At 46.7% G+C, this 13,328-nt stretch overlaps 2 protein-coding genes across 4 annotated transcripts in view; one reads left to right on the forward strand and one right to left on the reverse strand.

Moving 5' to 3' along the window:
- Positions 1–6,614, reverse strand: part of LOC136581880 (acylphosphatase-2-like) — an 84,625-nt gene extending 78,011 nt beyond the window's left edge. For both annotated transcript variants that reach the window (XR_010787097.1, XM_066582526.1), the window contains exon 1: positions 6,419–6,614. The gene's annotated coding sequence lies outside the window, so the exon portion shown is untranslated. The remainder of the gene's footprint in view (positions 1–6,418) is intronic.
- The window catches only part of RCE1 (Ras converting CAAX endopeptidase 1), a 46,569-nt gene continuing 39,443 nt past the window's right edge, over positions 6,203–13,328 (forward strand). Inside the window, exons 1-2 of one of the 2 annotated variants that reach the window (XM_066582524.1) lie at positions 6,203–6,377; positions 6,460–6,562. In XM_066582524.1, the coding sequence (XP_066438621.1) occupies positions 6,256–6,377; positions 6,460–6,562 (225 nt within the window). In that variant the 5' untranslated portion in view covers positions 6,203–6,255. The remainder of the gene's footprint in view (positions 6,378–6,459; positions 6,563–13,328) is intronic. The other variant, XM_066582525.1, reaches the window with a different exon arrangement.

Below are 13,328 nucleotides of genomic sequence, written 5' to 3' on the forward strand. Positions count from 1 at the left end.
ACCCAGAGAGGCTATCCAAATTGGGACTATTTACTCTAGAAAAAAGAAGGTTAAGAGGCGACCAAATAACCATGTATAAGTACATGAGGGGACAATACAAGGATCTCTCCCAGGATCTGTTTATACCCAGGACTGCAACGGTAACAAGAGGGCACCTGCTACGTTTAGAAGAAAGCAGGTTTCATCACCAACATAGAAAGGGGTTCTTTACTGTTAGAGCAGTCAGACTGTGGAACTCTCTGCCTGAGGACGTAGTGTTGGCAAAATCCTTAGGGGAGTTTAAAAGGGGACTTGATGTCTTTCTGGAGAGGAAGTATATTATAGGCTATAAATCTAAGATTATTTGTTAAGCCAGGTATACAGGCAGGTAGGAACTATTAGGGGTTGATCCAGGGAACAGTCTGATTGCCATTAGGGAGTCGGGAAGGAATTTTTTCCCCAAAAGGGCTAATTGGCTTCTGCTCTTGGGGTTTTTTGCCTTCCTCTGGATCAACAAAACAGGAGGCTAGACAGGCTGGACTAGATGGACATTGTCTTCATTCAGCCTTACGAACTTTGTTACTATGAAGCCGGGTATATCAGCTAGTTTTAATATAAAACATATATTCTTGGAGCGCTGTCCTAATCCCTCAAATCAAAAAAAGAATGGCCATAAGAGGATCAAAGTTTTGGAATTGCCCAGTACTGAATCCCATTGAAAATCTGTGGATTGATCTGAAGAGGGCAGTACTCAAGAGACGTCCTTACAATCTGGCAGATTTGGAGCGGTTTTGCCAGGAAGAGTGGGCAAAGATTGCCCAGTCTAGGTGCGCCATGCTGATTGACACTCAAAAAGACTGAATGCTGTCATAATGTCAACGGGTACAATAACAAAGTATTAGTTTTAGACCTCCTTCACACGTGCAAAAAAGTCGCCCGATTTTGTCGCGTTGAGACAATGCTAGAAATCACATGTATGTGAAGCCCATGTTTTCCTATGGGTTCCTTCACAGGAATTAGGTCCAGTATAGCAGATCCCTTGTTTTCTCTTCTACCTTTTGAAAGATAAAGTTGTCAGCAAGAGCGGATAAGAATTTGTTGGATCCATAACTTTTATCTGAGAGAAATTCCCAACAAATGTCTGGATAGTTAAAATCTCCCATGATCACTACGTCATGCTTTTTTGAGAGCTTGGCCATTGCATGTAGAAAGAGTTCATCAATATCTTCTGCTTAGCCAGGTGGCCTATAGTAAATGCCTACAATGGTGTCCCTTCTGTTCTCTCCTTTAATTCATACCCAAACAGTTTCTACAGAAATACCATGCTCTGAAGTTTGAAGCTCTGCGGTGATGAATGTTTTCCTAACATACAACGCAATGGCTCCTCCTCTTTTTTTAGTTCTGTTTCTTAGAAATAAGTTATATCCTTCAAGCCTTGTATTCCCATCATGTGTATCATTCCACCAAGTTTCTGTGATGCCTATGGCTACATATTTCTCTTCCTGGTTTAGGAGCTCCAATTCTCCATGTTTGTTTCCCATGCTCTCGGCATTTGTGTAAAAACATTTTACTTTGTGATTGGTGTCTCTTGCTCCTCCACTTTCTTTCTGATTTTTTTTATCTTTGTTCTTCCTTTTCACTTCTAATAGCGAGGTTCTCAAATGTATTAATTAGCTGCATATTTTTACCAGGCCTTTCACTTCCCTTCCCATATTGTTCTAGTTTAAAGCTCTCCTAATGAATGAAGCATGGCGCCCAACAAATATATGCTTACCTGTTTTTGTAAGGTGCAACCCATGTCTAGCAAGCAGTCCATCATACAGGTAATTCATTCCTTGGTCTAGAAATCTAAATCTTTACTGATGGCACCATCGACATAGCCAGTTGTTCACCCCCAGAATCCTGTTCCATCTTTTTATTTCATCGCCATCCAGACCACCTGTGCTCCTAGTTCCTTCACCTTCTTTCCAAGGTCCTCAAAGTCTCTGCAGATAGTTGCAAGGTCCTTTTTTGCAGTGTCATTTGTCCCTACATGTATTATTGAAAATGGGTGGTGTTCTGTAGGACTGAAGAGTCTTGACAGCCTATCAGAAACATCTTTGATTTGTGCACCTGGAAGACAGCACACCTCTTATGAGGTGTCAGATTTGAAGACAGTGGCCTCTGTTGCTCTTAATAGGAAATCCCCCACAACCACCACTCTCCTTTTCTTCTGCACAACAGCACTTCTTTTTCGCCATTCAAGAGGACTCTGGTTACTTACTACACAGTTTTTTGTGGGTAGAGTCATTTCTTGCTGTACCTTTTTCTCCTCTGCTCTGTTCTTTGTAAGTAAAGTCATCTCTTGCTATACCTCTCTCTCCTCTGCTCTTTGTGTGTAGAGTCAGTTCCTGCTGTACCTCTTGCTCCTCTTTTCTGTTCTTTGTGGGTACAATCATTTCATTGCTGTACCTCTTTCACCTCAACACTGTTCTTTGTGGGTAGTCATTTCTTGCTGTATCTCTTTCTCCTCTGCACAGGAACCAGTACCAGCTCCCCCTGCGTGATAACCTCGTAGCGGTTCCCGGGCAGTATGAGTGCTTGCTGACTCCTGATCCTCCTGTTTCTTTGGGTCACATGCTTCCTTTCCTCTGCTTTTGCAGGTACGCTAGACATTTCTTTTCCTTTAACATTTTGAAGACTTTCTTCTACTCTGTAAAGGAAATTCTCACCTTCTGTAATAAGTTTTAATGTAGCTATTCTCTCTTGAAGACTATGCACCTTTTCCTCCAGTAGAGATACAAGCCTGCATTTCTGGCAGGTGAAGTTTGGCTTTTCCTCTGCTAGGTCTGTAAACATATAGCATACGTTGCAGGTCACCATATGGCTCCTCTCCTTTCCTATGTTGTCAGATGATGTCCGCTTCCAAACTTCTAAATATCAAGAATTGTAGTGGAGTTACTACCGGCGCGCAGTTTGCGATGTCTTCCGAGCAGCTAGACCTGTCTAATCCCGACAATCTTCCCACTTACAGTGATTCTTTGCTCTTCCCAGAATGCACAGGGAATATGCCAATGATCTTCCTGCAGCTCCAATCAAAATTCCCTGCCTCCTGGAAGCGCTGTCTGTGATTGGCTGACGCTTAGCCAATCACAGCCAGCGCTCGATGAACCAATCACAGCCATTTATCTCGCGCTGGCCGTGACTGGCTAAGCGTCAACCAATCACAGCCACCGCTTCCAGGAAGCAGGGATTTTTCAATCCATGGCCAGAAGAGATGAAGAAGAAGACTGCCAGGGACTGAGAAGAAGCTGTGGCGTAACCCAGGACAGTGCTTTAGGTGATGTATACTTTTTTTTTTCTGCTGTGCTGGCATATTTTCAGAGGTAGGGCTTATATTTTAAGCCCCCCTCCCCCGAAAATCCTTGCATGTGGTGCTAGAAAACTGCTCGACTTTGTAGCACCACATGCAACTTTGTAGCGCTACAAAATTGTGGTATCACCGCAATAAATTGCAGTGATATCGCACTGTCCAGCGATGCGTTACTGCTGCGATGCCGTGTCGCCTGTGTAAAGGAGGCCTTAGGGTGTGCATATTTATGCAACCACATTATTTTAGTTTTTCTTTGAAATTTTTCAACCCTAAAGATTTCAGTTTGTTATTTACTGGAATTGTAATTATGATCGGTCACCTTGAATTTGGAAATAAATCTAAATGATTCTTTAATGCTGCTTTTTTTAACATCTGAAAAACATGTCTCACACGGATGTGCTGTCAGTGCGTATCGCACGCAATTCTCCAGTACGCAATACACGATGCAAATAACCAATGGATTTGTAATGGGCCACACACACCTGCGATTTTTTTTTTTTGTGCACGTATTATTCACGTATTTTTTATTGAAATACGCAAATAGGAAAAACTTCCAGTAGGTGGTGCTGCAGAGGTATTGTTCCATCTTCCCTATTTGTATATCTCCCAGATGAGCAACATGGCTTTAGAAGTCTCTTCATTCACCCCCTAGGTGTCTCCGCACTCACCTTCTAGGTGCTCTCCTTGAGGAGTGATGATACCCTCTTGACCCACCTCTATAGGCCTCTCCCCAGCCAAGCCAGAAACCTACTGCACCTTGATGAGGAGCAATCACCCAGAAACAGCTGTCAGGCTTACAATTCCCAATCATTGTTACAAGGCTTGCCTACAGTCTAAGGGTGCGGGCAGACGAGCGCATAAACGGCGCGTTTTTGCGACCAAACGTATATACGTGACCATCTGAGGCAATGGTTTCGAATGTATTCGTTCACATGGGCGATTTTACGGCGCGTAAAAACGGCAACCCGACAAAAAACGGAACATATGCGACCGAAATACGCGCCAACGCATATTCGATGGCCGAAAAGATAGTTTGCAAAGTAGGAACAAACGAAAATACGCTTTCTAGCTCTGGTCGTGATCGGTGAAAAACGTTCTCTCGGGCGATTATACGTTGCGCTCGTGCGAACGTAAATACGCCTACGCTCGTCTGCCCGCACCCTGAGGGCGCGGTCACACGAGCGTAGGCGTATTTACATTCGCACGTGCGCAGCGTTTAATCGCCGGAAAGAACGTTTTTCGGCAATCATGACCAGAGCTAGAAAGCGTATTATCGTTTGTTCCTACTTTGCAAACTATCTTTTCGGCCATCGAATATGCGTTGGCGCGTATTTCGGTCGCATATGTTCCGTTTTTTTTTCGGGTTGCCGTTTTTACGTGCCGTAAAATCACCCGTGCGAACGAATACATTGGAAACCAATGCCTTAGATGGTCACGTTTATACGATTGGGCGCAAAAACGCGCCGTTTATGCGCTCGTGTGAACGCACCCTAACATTGACTTGCAGTAATGCTGCCTTCCAATGAGTGGTGCTACAGAAGGTTGCAGTGAACAGAGCGCATTGATTTCAATGGGTTTGTTTACATGAGTATATTTTTCCTATGCATTTCGTTCATGCAAAAAAAATATGCATGTTGTATTTTTGTGTAAATAAGGAAGATGGAACAATACCCCTGCAACGCCACCTATTGGATGGCAGGATTCCAGCAGGCCAATGTTAGACACTTTAGACAAGTGATTGGGAATTATAAACCAAGCCAGAATCCATACACAGACAGTTGTTTCAGGGTTTTTACCCCTCATCAGTGAACAGTAAGTGTCTGGCTTATCTAGAGAGAGGCCTGTAACGTAGGTCGGGAAGGCTATTGTTTGTCCATAAGAAGAATACCTGGGTGTACTTTTGTGTGTATTGTGCATAAAAATAGCACACATGAAACTCAACTAAAATCTCTGGGAGCATGCTTGTGTGTATTTTTGCATGTGTAAATACGCAGGACCTGCATGAACAAAAAAATACTGTAAAACACGGGCACAAAAATGCAACCCCAAATCTGCACATAAATTCACTTTCACCCATGTGTAAGCACAACTGCACGTGCCTCAGCGCAAAGTTTTTTGCACAATGACCGACGCTTTTTTGCATGTGTATCGGTGTATTTCACCGCACTTTTAGCACCCGCAGGGCATGTTTATTTGTATGTGGCAAAAAAAAAAAAAAAGATTGAAATGCGACGCCCATTGTGCAAATCCGCATACATTTTCACCCATGTGTAAGCACAACTGCACACACCTCAGCGCAACGTTGTTGCACTATGACCGACACTTTTTTGCATGTGTATCGGTGCACTTCACTGTACTTTTAGCACCTGCAGGGCATGTTCATTTGTATGTGGCCAAAAACAATCACCAATTGAAATGGCTAATTAGTTCCAGATGTGTTCTTATTCCAGCGGAATCACGCAGTGTTTCACGCATCTCCGTGCCTATAGCGTGCACATCTGCTCACCCCCACTGACTTTTATGGGAATATTATGATCCACAAATACACAGAAAGATAGAGCATGTTCTATCTGTTTTGCGGAGCTGAAATGTGCACGCAAAATACCCGCGTGAACGAACCCATAGAAATGAATGGATTCTATTCACTGCTATTCTATTCACACGCCCACGTGAAGCCGGCCTGAGTGATGGTAAACTCTGTGGAATACAATGTACACACCGCTGCCCAGGGCAGGCTATACTAATCCCTTCATACAGCTCTGCTGCAGTCCTGCACTAGCCTCCCCAGCCATTCATCCTGCACTACTCCTACTACAACACTTCCTGTACTCACAGCCTGACTCCTCCCTTACAGGGCACGTGACTGGTCACATGGCTATGACATCATGAAAGGTCCTTTAGCTTAGTAACATCTTTTATCTACCATGTCAGGGGCTCATGAATTGGAGTCCGCCTCTGGGCTCTGTGTGCTGTCCGTCTTGTGTTGCCTGACCCTGGCGTGTTCTTACGTGGGCAGCTTGTACGTATGGAAAAGCGAGCTGTCAAGGTAAAGGGGCAGGGCTGGAGGGGAGTGAAGGAGCGGCGTACCTGCACCGGGATAGTTGTGACTTGTCTTCCTCCTTCGTCAGAGACCACCCTGCAGTCATCAAGCGGAGGTTCACCAGTGTGCTCGTCGTGTCGTCGCTGTCCCCGCTGTTTCTATGGGTCTGGAGAGAGCTGACGGGCATGAAGGTAAGTAGCCGTGTGGTGCTGGGATGGGCACAGGTGTGACTGGTGCTGCAGGTCTTCTGCAGTATTTAGCTTGTAGTTGGACACCCTTCACACGCGATGTGCGTGTTGCGAGAGGCACAGAAATCACGTGTGACAAGAAGCCATTGTTTTCAATAGGGTAATTTACATGATCTTTTAGTTGCTTGCACCTGCAGGCCGGGCTCACGCGTCCATAAGCGTAAAATGTGGTGTGGGTCACAGCGTCTGACAGCTTTGGAGCCGGCGGGGCATAGTGCTGCGTATGGCAGCATAATTGTACTGCGCATGATGGCTTATCTCACACACGCTGTCATGTGCTGTCCACCCGGTGTGTGTTTTTAGTTTATATTACCCAACGCATATACACACCACCCATACGTAATGTAACTGTGTATACGCGTCCTTTGGAAACAGTGGGCTCTATCGCACATATATACACGGTAAATTAGAACATGCTGCATTCTTTATTGTGCTCTAATATCACGCCATTCCGACATGTTAATGTGGGAAGAACTGCGTAAAGGCCCATTTACACACAACGATTATCGCTTAAAAGATGTCTTTTGAGTGACAGTCGTTGTGTCATTTACACCGCAAGATGATCTTGTCTTCTGCATCCAGCTGTTCCCCGCTCCAAGCACCCATTTGTTATACAGCCGAGCGCTCTGAGAAGAGGATGCAGTAGACAAGCCGAGTGTCCCGGGTGAATAGTCTCAGCTGTATCCCACTGTGAATGAACCTGATAAGGCTCATTGCTGCAAGACAGCAATGAAAGACAGCTTTTGAGCGATGATCCTTGTGTCTAAATCGGCCTGTGGGCTGCAACGTATATCGGCTCGGTTTTCACGCCTAGCCGATATACGTCGTTCTCATGTGCAGGGGGGGGGGGGGGATGGAAGAGGCAGGAGCAGGAACTGAGCTCCCGCCCCCTCTCTGCCTGCTCTCCGCCCCTCTGCACTATTTGCAATGAAAGGAGGCGGGACGGAGGTGGGGCTAATTCTTGCCACTTAGCCCCACCCCCGTCCCGCTTCCTTTCATTGCAAATAGTGCAGAGGGGCGGAAAGGAGGCAGAGAGGGGGCGAGAGCGCAGTTCCTGCTCCTGCCTCTTCCATCCTCCCCCTCCCTCCCCCCTCCCCCCCCCCCCTGCAGACAGAGACAACGTATATCGGCTCGGCGTGAAAACCGAACCGATATACATTCGTGGGAATGCAGCCTAAGGCAGTGTAATTGATTAATTGCCTGCAAGTTACTGTGTATCACATGGGCCTGCAGCGCATGCATAATACGGGGTAATGAAACAGCATGTCCCGTTTTGGGCAATTCTGAGCTAGAATCGCTCATTATTACCTATGGGAGCCAGAAGAATTGCGTGTCACTTGCATGTGAATGTGTTTTTCTAATTTAACTATTGGAAAACATGCAATTTATTAAAGGGGTTGTCCCGCGAAACAAAGTGGGGTTATACACTTCTGTATGGCCATATTAATGCACTTTGTAATGTACATTGTGCATTAATTATGAGCCATACAGAAGTTATTCACTTACCTGTTCCGTTGCTGGCGTCCTCGTCTCCATGGTGCCGTCTAATTTTCAGCGTCTAATCGCCGGATAAGACGCGCTTGCGCAGTCCGGTCTTCTTCTTTTCTGAATGGGGCCGCTCGTGCCGGAGAGCGGCTCCTCGTAGCTCCGCCCCGTCACGTGCCGATTCCAGCCAATCAGGAGGCTGGAATCGGCAATGGACCGCACAGAAGACCTGCGGTCCACCGAGGGTGAAGATCCTGGCGGCCATCTTTACAAGGTAAGTAAGAAGTCACCGGAGCGCGGGGATTCAGGTAAGCACTATCCGGTTTTCTTTTTTAACTCCTGCATCGGGTTTGTCTCGCGCCGAACGGGGGAGGCTATTGAAAAAAAAAAAAAAACCCGTTTCGGCGCGGGACAACCCCTTTAAGTTTTTTTAAATTCATGCATGAAAGCCATGTACAGTGATGCATTTTTCTCAGTTGTGTGTAAAATTGCAGGTTTTGGCGTCTTGTCGTCTGCACTCGTGTACATACACCCAGAGGTTACGTTCACACACCAGTAAACTCCACATGCAGAATTTGATGAGTTTCCGCAGAAAGTAGCGCTAAGTCATTTCTTCATGCAGATCCACATGAAAACACGTTGGTAATTCGACACATGTAGGTTTCTGCTGCTTTTACAGTCAGATGTAGCATGAAAAATTCAGTGGTAGAATCCACCATGTGAACATGTCCTTATATTATCAACATTATGGATGGGACTTAAAGAAATCCCATCTATACACTTAACCCTTTCCAATCCACTGTCTGACGTCTGAAGACATTCTGATTGAAGGCTGTACAGCTCCAATGTCGGAAGACAACCAACAGGGTATTCTTACTGTAGATTACTGGCCGCTCTGTTGTCGGGGACCTCTCCAGCATGTCCCATACTGCAGTACTGGCTCTAGCCAGCAGATGGTGCCATTGTATAATGGCAGAAAGAGAAAGCCCCTAGAAAATCCTGAATCCCAAATTGGATTGCAAAGGGTTAAAGGGGTTGTCCCGCAAAATGAAGTAAAGGTAAACACTTCTGTATGGCCATGTACATGCACTTTGTAATATACATCGTGCATTAAATATTGGCCATACAGAAGTTATATACTTACCCCCCTGTGTTGGCGTCCCCGTCTCCATGGCGCCGACCGAAGCCTTATTCTGCCTCGATTAGATGCGCTTGCGCAGTCTGCCTCTTCTGTCCCGTTGAAGGGGCTGCTCCAGCGTGCTCGCGCCGCACAGTTGGTCTGCACAGACGGGGTGGGGGGAGGGGCTTTCACCTCTTCAGACGGGGGGGGGGGGGGGGGGCGCTTTCACCTCTACATGTGGCATTTTAAAAGAGTTGGCATGGCTTAGCAGGAGGAAGTGCTGTAGAGGCAGATGCAACAAATCTATTAAGACCATACGAAATTAAAAGAAAAAAATAACATGAAATTTCTGCCTATTTTGCATGCATTTTTTTTCTTTTTCCCTATAGAAAAGTCTATCAGAAAACACAAAAAAAGCCATATCTGGCACACTAGAGCTTGTTGCAGTTAGCTAAGAAAACAATGTGCACCCCCCAAAAAATGCACCAAAAGTGTGGTGGAAAAAACATTGTTTGTAATTCCCTATTGATCTGCAGCTAATGTGAATGTGGTGTTTTGTTTTTTTTTGTTTTTTTTTCCACCACGAGTAGAAAAAAAACTGCTGTAGTAAACTCTTGCTTGAAAAATGCGCACGATTTATTTATTTTTTTTTTCCCCCAAAAAAGTTGCAACACCACCATTAATGTGGTAAAGGGATCAACCATTGTTCTCTACTGAGCCTGCACTAGTTTCCTGTGTGCAGTTGTTACTGTGGAGGTGGTTCAATGATGTGTCTAGTCACATGCCCCTCCATCTTCAGCAATCTTATGCAAGGGGCAGAAGACATGGCAGCGTGACTTCACTAATATAGGAATTGCTAAGCTTATGGGCTATATATAGGTAACCCGCTGAGTGCAGGATGCCTCACCCCTGATATGGCGCTGGAAGCAGCCGCGCAGTATATCGAGCTGTGCTGCTAAGTAGTCAGCGCATTATAAAATTGGAACAGGGGACTATTTAGTGCTTTCAGCAGTGATGCCAGGGGAACTTCATAGAATCATAGAATGGTAGAGTTGGAAGGTCATCTGGTCCAACCCCCTGCTCAGTGCTAGATTCACTAAATCCTTCCAGACAGATATGTGTCCAGCCTTTGTTTGAACACTTCCATTAACCCCTTAACGACCAGCCCATAGTGTTTTTACGTCCTCCCGAAGTGGGCTCTATTCTCTGAGGACGTAAAAACATGCTTCCTGCAGAGAATAATGCCCCTCGGGCTGTGGACGTGACAGCTCCATGCTGTCGGTGTCCGCAGGTAGCTGACAGCATGGAGCTGTCATCCCGAGCTGTTCGGACACCCCCCCCCCCCCCCGGCATTGCGATCGGCGCTATGCAATGGATAGCGCCGATCGCAAAAAAAGTAAATAAAAGTACACAAAAGTTAAAGATTCAGCTGCTCTGATGGATCGGGTCCATCGGAGCAGCTGAAATTACTCACCCAGGTCCGGCACGCTGCTCCCCGCTCTCCTGCCGCTCCGGGGCCCGAAGCCGGTCTTCTGCACATGCGCGCCAGGCGGCATTATGTCAGCCGCATGCGCAGAAGGCCCGGTGGCGCGGGAGATTTAAAATCTCCCGGCTCCTGTAGGTAGCCGGGAGGCAGGAGATGTCAGCGGCGACTGCGGTGAGCGGTCCCCGGTACCGCGATCGCCGTTATCCAATGGTTAGCGGCAATCGCGAAAAAGTTAAAAAAAAGTTTTAAAAAAGTCAGTTTCACCTCCCCTCATGGATCGGATCCATGAGGGGAGGTGAAAATACTCACCCCCAGTCCTCAGCGGTGTCCCGATGTCCCGGGACCCGAATCCCCGTCTGCGAATGCGTGCCCGATGATTGACATCGGGCGCGTGCACAGACGGGCTCGAGCCCCGGGGAATTTAAAATCCCTCTGCTCCTGGCTGCCATGTGTAGCTAGGAGCAGAGAGATTATACCGGGGACATGATCACTGTCATCCAATGGATGACAGTGATCATGTAAAGTGAAAAAAAAGTGTAAAAAAGTAAAAAAAAAAAAAGTTTAAAAAGCGTACGTTTCATCTCCCCTCATGGATCATATCCGTGAGGGAGGATGAAAGTACGTACCTAAGGCCCCCAGATTTATCCGCGGACCTTACCACAGCTTCTGCACACGCGCCCGTCGCCAAAATGGCGGGCGCATGCGCAAAAGCTGTGGATTGCCAGGATAATTTAAATTCTCCCTGCTCCTGGCTACAAAACGTAGCCAAGAGCATGGAGATTTAATGGGGGTCCGCGGTGAGCGGTTCCTGGTCACGTGTTCGCCATTATCCAATAATGCCGATCACGTAAAAGTTAAAAAAAAAATTTGAAGTTTCATCTCCCCTCACTGATGCGATCGGTGAGAGGAGATGAAACTTTTTACCGGAGGCCTCCGTATTTGAACCACGACGCGATCTTCCTCCGTGGACCTTCCAGGATTCTGCACATGCGATTGCCGGCAAAAAGCCGGACACATGCGCAGGAGTCAGGGAGCCCAGGAAACTTAAAATCTCCTTGCTCCCAGCGACCAACGGTCGCCGAGAGCCTGGAGCAGTGACCGGCGGCCTCGTTGAGCGGTCCCCGGTCACGTGATAAAAAGGTAGCGATCTACCTTAGGCCGGTCTCACATGACCGCATAGGAATTACGGATTCTGCATGCTTCTGATCCACGGTATTACGCAGATCAATCGCATTGGATTACACAATTCCGCTCACATTAGCGGGTCGGAATTGCGTAATCCACGCGCAGAAAAGAGAATTCAGCAGGTTCTATTTTACTGCGGATATCGGCAACATAGAGCCCATTGTGCTCCATGGTCGCGGATATACCCGCAGCCCATACGCAACTACATTGTATACGGGCTGCGGGTACCCGCGTCATCGCTAAGCGATGGTGCGGGAAATACAAACGAAGGTGTACTGTGCATGACCGCCTGTGTGAGTACGCAGTTATGCGCAGTACATTACGCAGCCATACGCAGGGTCACAGCCGGCTCACAGATGGGATCCGCTGTGGGCCTCCGCAAGCGGATTCCGCCTGCACCCGCGTGAGCCCGGCGTTATTCAGACCGCTACCTGTGATACGTATTTTACAAGAAGCCCCGGGAACGCTCGCGTTCCTGCAGTTCCAGGAGCACCTTGTTGAGCGCCTTCTGTGTGAGACCGCCGCACCTCATCAAGCTTACGGAGACTCACAGAACGCCACTTTTTACACCCCATACCCGCCACTGAGGTCATGAAATACCCCCAAAAAGCATGAGAGGAGGGGGGGGGGGGGGAATACCCGGTTTTATTGCCCCATGGGCCCATTCCAACCAGCCTCCGTAATTACCCCTGTCTTCGGAAATACTACACAGTTCACATTTTTACTTTTATCTAAGATTTGCGAACGCCAAAAAGGGTGCGGAGGGGGGGGGGGGGGGGATTTTTAGGGAGTCAATCTTTATTCTGTACAAATAAGCAATGGGGCCTGGGATTTATTCAGTTGTGCCCTAAAATCCAACAGGTGTTTCCTCCTTTATAGGCCTTGCCATGCGTCCTGTAAGTAGATTAGGGCCACAATGGGTATGTTTCTGAACTCGGGACAAACGGGGGTATCGATTTTGGGGTGAAAGCCTTCATTTATATGTGTGCTGTACAAAAAAACCTGTTTTTAAATTGACACAATAGCCCAAAAAATGAAAATCCTATTTTTTTCCTTTTGCTTTGCTTGAATTTATTCAAAAACTGTGGGGTCAAAATATGCAGTACATCCCTAGATAAATTCGTTAAGGGGTCTAGTTTTCAAAATGGGGTCATTTGTGGGGGTTCTATATGGTTTTGGGCGCTCAAGAACTCTACAAGTGGGCAATGGGGCCTAAAAGGACTTCAAGCAAAATCTATGTTCTGAAAGCCACCGATTACTCCTTTTATTTTGGGCCCCGTTGTGCATGCGGACATAAGATTAGGGCCACAATGGGTATATTTCTGAAAACAGCACAAACAGGGGTATCCATTTTGGGGTGTAAGTCTTCCTTCATATGTGTGCTGTACAAAAAAAGCGTTTTTTAAAATGACAGAATTGCCAAAAAAACAAAA

The sequence above is a fragment of the Eleutherodactylus coqui genome, chromosome 11 (assembly GCF_035609145.1).
Source record: "Eleutherodactylus coqui strain aEleCoq1 chromosome 11, aEleCoq1.hap1, whole genome shotgun sequence".
In the NCBI taxonomy this organism is placed as follows: Eukaryota; Metazoa; Chordata; class Amphibia; order Anura; family Eleutherodactylidae; genus Eleutherodactylus; species Eleutherodactylus coqui.